Here is a 6,198-nt window from a genome sequence, read left to right on the forward strand (position 1 = left end):
ACTGGCTTGCCTTTTCCCGTTTTTCCATTTGGGTGAAATTTTTATGTTTGGAATTGCGGAAGCAAAGATATAGGAAATTTCAATCCCTCATCGTTGCATGCAGTTTACCGGTGAGTTGCATTTCCCGCCTCTCTCGCTTTTACACGATTCCCCCACTCTGTTTCTCACAGATTTCTCTCTCTCTCTCTCTCTGTTGGTCGCCGCCGTAGCCTCACCACCGCTGTCGGACCTTACCGCCAGCCGAATCGCGCAAACGCCGCCGTCGATCGGACCTTACGCCAGGTAGTCAAATGAGATTGACAGAGGCCAGAAAGAACAATATAAAATAGAGAAATGCGTTTTTCAGCTGGAATAGTTTCTTCTCCGGTATAGGTTTTGTGCGGGCTTCTTCGGCGAACCTCCTTGTAGATTGGAGGTATCCAATTCGTGGGTGAGATCCAATTTCCTGCAAGTTCTCTAATAATTTTTGGTTATGGTTATGTCTAACTCGTGAATTTTGGCCCTTCTAGTATACTCAAAACTTTTGGATCTCGAATCTACGAAATCAGATCTAATTGAAGCCAATCAGTGCGAACACTGTTTCATTTTCGATAAGAATTTGTTGGGTAACTTTCTATCGAACTTTTTGGATTCATTTAGGAGTTCTTTTGTAGGCTCTAACTCTTAGATCTCTGTTATGTGTAGTTTGAACAAAGTCATCAATACTGAAACCAATTTCGGCTAATTTTTTTCTTGTTGGAGTAAGTTAAGTTACAAGATTAAGTCCCAAATTATTTTAGGAACTGGAATTCTTAGGATGTAAGTTTCAGGTTTAATTTATTGGAAATAATTGTAGGTTGGGCAAACGGTCTCCTTATTCGGAGCTTGGGATTTGAAATTTTCAGGTTTCACAATCAAGGTAAGTGATTTTCCTATTGGATGTTCCTAATGAATGTTAGGTACGCATGCATTTATGAGTTTTCTAGTATTTGAGAACTGAATTTGTCTTTGTGACGATTTATTGATCTGATTGCGATTTTTGTCATTTCTTGATAAATTTTTGGAGATGTTTTGATTTACCCTTTTGTTTACATTTATTTTAAAGGGTACCCCAAGCGAACTTTTCCTTACTTTGTTTTGGATTTGTTATTCTCTATCAACTTTTAAAATTTATTTTCATCTTGTAAAATGCAAAAGCATGTTTTTCGTAATGGACCTGGTCGGTCTAGGTCTAAAAAGTTGGATTGTTACACTTTAGATACATTCAAGCTTGTATCAAAGGTCCTTAGAATTCCTAAATTTCTCAGTTTCTATATAGATGAGGCTGTTGCATTTCGCCTTTGTGCTTGCTTTAGCTTCTGGATTTGCGGCTATTCTCATATACATTAACGGTGTTTCCTACCTATGTAAGAGCCTTATGTTTCTGCTTAATTTCTTTTCATTTGCATTCGTTGTAAGTGTATGATCATCTAACTTATGTTTATATCTATTAATAGATGGTAATTATCAACTTTCCGATGAGGATTATGAAGCTCTGCAATCCCTTCAGAGCAGTTTCCAGAAGTGTGTGGTGAGTTCTGTAAACCATTTCTTTCAAGCGTTTACTATTTCTGAACTGGAAAGAACATGTTGATGAAAGTTTCGCTTGCGGCTATTGTAAGGCATAAGCTTATGACATCACTCTGTATTTTAAGAGCTTTTCAAATGCCTATTGATGACCCTTAGGACCATTTAAGTAATTTTGGATGTAACTTTGTTTTATAAGATGCAGATGAGTGTGTGTTTTTCTCGATACAATGCGAAGTATTTTAACATTTTTCTCAATTAAAACAAAAACTTTAATCTCTTATATGGTTGTACGCCATTTGTTCGATGGTGTTGCAGAGTGCAAATGGATTAGGTCTACAAGCTGTTGGTGGTGAAGATTATTGCCTAGTTACAATGAGGTTTCCTCAAGAAACCATTCCCAAATGGGTAGGTTCTCTTCATCCTTCTGACGGACTAATCATATATTTGTTGAGTAGATGAAATTTGAATAAGTTGGAGCATTGAATCCCACTTACAAATCCTGCCACTCCATGTTCTTTTGAACCAAATTTAGCTGATACACAAACTTGTACTTAAGATTTTTGAAATTTTCATGTGAACAGAAAGATCCTAAAACTGGTGAACTTGAAGGCTTATCATATGAATTTAATCTCTGCGAAGCTGTGGCTACTTGGGAACAGGTAAGCTGCTTTCTATATTAGGTAAAAGGTTGTATGCATCAATTTTTCATTCAAATTTCTACTTTTATCTGAAAAAAAAAAAAAACACACCTTGAAATTAAAAGAGGTCTCCGTTTTATGTTATTTCTCTTACAAAGATTCATAAGCATGTTTACGAATTAAATTATTATCTAATGAGTGGACTGCTCAGGTGCGGAACAGTACTACCATACTGACCAAGGAGTACATTGATGGCTTGCCAAATGGATGGGAGGAGTACGCCTGGCGTAGGATTAACAAAGGAATTCTTCTGTAAGTAGTTACAGTTACAAAAATTTATCCTTGAAATGATTAACAATTTATGGGTTTATAGACACCAATCACTTATGTATGTGAGGATATATATATATACATAAATAAATAAATATAAAAAATTTAAAAAAAAACAGCTATTTTGAACATAAGTTTTCTTAATTTTAGACTTCTACCATATCAGGTTTCTAGTTTCATAAGCTTCACTTCTAATAATCATAAGGAAAGAACTCCTTCTGAAGCTGTATAATTTAATACAAATCCCAAGAATTTACAAAGTGCATGTTGATGTCGCTGTGTTTTGAGCTCCAGAATGAACATCCTTATCAGAAGACCAAGGACAGTTTCTCATAGCCAGGCTCACAGTGACCTTTTTTTCCATTTGCAGTAATAGTTGTGCTAATAGAACTTTGTGCATGGAGAAACTTTCCTTAGTACTTCCTGAAACGCCACCATATGTTCCAAAGCAATATGGTCGTTGTGCTGTTGTGGGAAATTCTGGAGATCTCTTGAAAACCAAATTTGGGAAGGAGATAGATGGTTTTGATGTGGTTATCAGGGAAAATGGGGCCCCTATCCAGGTTCGGCTTCTACTAATCATTTTAGATGCTCCTTTCCTTTTGATAATTTTGCTTAATACCCCTCTATTCTACGTTTCTTCATTTATATTGTTTATCCTAGCCAAGGACTTATTCATTATTCATTGGCTATTGTTCAGTCTCGAGGGACCCCTCCTCTATTTTATGTTTCTTCATTTATATTATTTATCCTAGACAAGGAATTATTCATCGGCCAATGTTCAGTCTCGATGCACCCTTCCTCTTTTTGAGTTTTGACATTCTTTGTTTGATAGAGAAACATTGGATATTGTCGACCTTCTTTCTTTAATGCAGGAGTTTCATTGTTTCTGGGAAGAAGGGATGTTCGTTTTTGGAATCCCAATTCGTCTGCTGGTTTCTCTTATAATTCCTTCTTTCTTTGTCTGGTTAACCCCCCTTCCTTGAGTTATATTTTCTTTGCCTCATGAGGAAAGGTGCAAATTCTCAAGAAAGTTAAGTTTTTTGTTTGGAAGGTCCTTGATGGAAAAGTTAACACTATAGATAAGGTGTTGAGGAAGGTGCCTAATTTGGTGGGGCTTGGTGTTGCATTCTTTGGGTAGCTGCGGATCAGGATTGTATTCTTTGGACTGTGTTTTCGCTTATGCAGTTTGGAGTTGGTTCTTTGAGGAGTTCAGTCTTGGCCAAGGCAGAGGGACTGCAAAGAGATGCCCGAGAAGTTCTTCCTTCATCCTCCTTTCTTGAGAAACGAAAGTTTGTGGCAAGCGGGGTGTGTGCTATCTTTGTAGGAGCTTTGGGGTGAGAGGAACAATAGAATTTTTAGAGCACTTGAGAGATCCTTGAGCAATGTTTGGCAAAGCTTTTTGGCAATTATTCATCTTGTCTTATTTTTCTTGATTGGAGACCCTTCTTATAGTTTGCCTCCTTTTTTGTCGGCTCTCTTATTGTATAGCTTGCATTTTTTTTTTTCTCTCAATGAAAGCCCGGTGGTCTTATGTTTTGATTTTCACAGAACTACACAGATCATGTGGGTAAGAAAAGTACCTTTCGTCTTCTTAATAGAGGATCTGCAAAAGCTCTGGATAAAGTCGTGGAGTTAGATGGTATCAATATTTTTTTACTTGTTATTGTGGTGCTAATGCATTATTTTAGAACTTAGAAGTAGTATACTAAGTACAACTTGCATATTTTGCAGAAACAAGAAAGGAGGTTTTGTTGATCAAAACAACAATTCACGATATCATGAACAAGATGATTCAGGTTCCTGTACTGTTTGTAGTAGCTTCTTTTTTTAACGATCTTTGCAAAAAATACAGGATTGTAATTTCTATGCTTTGTAGCTTTCTAGGATTTGTACTGGTTTGAACCAGACTCCACATGTTTCCTTGAAGTTTCTTTAGTTCCACCTTTCCATCAAGGTTCGAGCAAAAATAAAGGGTTTTTTTCTTTCTCTAATAGTTTCTTTTATGGAGGTTTTGTTTCCCTTAACTCCCCATTTTTCATGTCTTGAAGGGAGAAGAAGGGAATAATAAATCAATTGAGACTGAGGACAACCCCTTATCTTTCTAACGAACTAAAAGACAAAATTTTTATTCATTCTTTTCGGGTTGGAACTAGGAAGAGAGAGGAGGAAAGATTCTGGTAGGATTTTCCAATCCTTTAGATGGGAAAGGGGGCTTTACCCACACCTAAATATGAAGCATTATGTGAATTCCTCACTCTACTTTTTTAATAATTCAAAGAGCACCATTCATACCTCTCCAAGAGAAGCTTTTTTTTTTCTTTCCAAATTAATACTCGCATATATAGCAAGTGTTTGGGCCAACTTATGCACAAATGGCTGTTGCATTGAAATTAATATATTTTTACTGAAGTCATGAATTTTCTTGCTCGTTAAATACATAGTTAGATTTCATACCACTAATGATAGATCGTGTTTTACAAACCATTCCTTCTGAAAATTTTATTCCTAACTTGAATGTTGAACTTTCTCTGCGCTTAAAATTTCATCATCAATTATTTTATTTAGGTGATTGCCTCATTGCACCCTACTTATTATTTTCCTCCTACTTTCTGCAGGAGATTCCCATAAAAAATCCTGTTTATCTCATGCTTGGTGCTTCATTTGGTTCTGCCGCAAAAGGAACTGGGCTCAAGGCTCTTGAGTTTGCTCTCTCCATATGTGACTCTGTAGATATGTATGGCTTCACTGTTGATCCTGGTTATAAAGAATGGTATGAGATTTGTTGTTACAAATAATTTCTTAACATGTGAAATAAAAAATATACTTAATTGATGAATGAAACTAAATTTTCTCAGGACAAGATACTTTTCAGAATCTCGACAAGGTCACACACCTCTGCATGGTAGGGCATATTACCAGATGATGGAATGTTTGGGTGTAAGTCTGCTAATATTTATGACATATGTGCTGAAACTTGTGTGCTTTTTATGTACTTATTAGTGCAACTGAGAAGTTCCCTTCTGTAGGTGGCAAAACCAAACTAAATATTTTCGGTATCAAAACTTTGATGATTGATGATAGACCTTGCCAAAAGTTAAAATGAGAAAATATTAGAATATCCAAGTGGTAAATCTGTCATTGAAGTTTCAGTGTTGATTTTGTTAAATGAATTAAGTTCTATAGATCGAGTGTTCTGTTTTACAGTTCATTTTAAATATAGATCTCACAAGAATTTGAAGAGAATTCAAAATTTACGAATAAAAATCATGATATTTTATCAACAAATATCTATCCTCAAGTATGGACGGCATGCTCACTCGGTGAAACTTGATTTTCTTGTTAAACTGTTATATACTAAGACGATTTCTGTATTAACCATAAAATTTTCATCTGTGCTTGATTAGTTGGGAAGTAATAGCACTTTTAAAACTGTGTAGCTTGTCAAAATCCATTCTCCTATGCGACCTAATCCGAACCGGGTGGTGAAGTGGGTACCAAGCCAAAAGATGGTTACTGCTGCTAGAGTTGCATCTGAGAAACGATTGAGGTAGTTGAATCATTGATCTTTATCAACATCCGCACTCCCCACCCCACCCCACCCCACAAAAGATCAAAAAAAAAAAAAAAAAAAAAAAAAAAAAAAAAAAAAAAAAAAAAAAAAAAAAAAAAAAAAAAAAAT

The 6,198-nt window shown here is 35.7% G+C and overlaps 1 protein-coding gene across 8 annotated transcripts in view; it reads left to right on the forward strand.

The window, feature by feature from the left end:
• The window catches only part of LOC111783620 (sialyltransferase-like protein 2), a 7,547-nt gene continuing 1,349 nt past the window's right edge, over positions 1-6,198 (forward strand). For 2 of the 8 annotated variants that reach the window (XR_002813386.1, XR_002813387.1), the window contains exons 1-16: positions 1-110; positions 210-430; positions 510-605; positions 685-740; positions 836-898; positions 1,287-1,385; positions 1,476-1,549; positions 1,864-1,953; positions 2,130-2,207; positions 2,398-2,498; positions 2,887-3,079; positions 4,068-4,158; positions 4,251-4,315; positions 5,135-5,289; positions 5,375-5,456; positions 5,957-6,066. Coding sequence is in view for 6 of the 8 variants with exons in the window: in XM_023664535.1 (XP_023520303.1) it covers positions 1,298-1,385; positions 1,476-1,549; positions 1,864-1,953; positions 2,130-2,207; positions 2,398-2,498; positions 2,887-3,079; positions 4,068-4,158; positions 4,251-4,315; positions 5,135-5,289; positions 5,375-5,456; positions 5,957-6,066 (1,127 nt within the window). In the remaining 2 variants the exon portion in view is untranslated. Of the gene's footprint in view, positions 111-209; positions 431-509; positions 606-684; positions 741-835; positions 899-933; positions 1,218-1,248; positions 1,386-1,475; positions 1,550-1,863; positions 1,954-2,129; positions 2,208-2,397; positions 2,499-2,886; positions 3,080-4,067; positions 4,159-4,250; positions 4,316-5,134; positions 5,290-5,374; positions 5,457-5,956; positions 6,067-6,198 lie in introns of those variants that run through there. The other 6 variants (XM_023664535.1, XM_023664537.1, XM_023664538.1 and 3 more) reach the window with 6 other exon arrangements.

Source organism: Cucurbita pepo, chromosome LG20 (genome assembly GCF_002806865.2).
Source record: "Cucurbita pepo subsp. pepo cultivar mu-cu-16 chromosome LG20, ASM280686v2, whole genome shotgun sequence".
Lineage (NCBI taxonomy): Eukaryota > Viridiplantae > Streptophyta > Magnoliopsida > Cucurbitales > Cucurbitaceae > Cucurbita > Cucurbita pepo.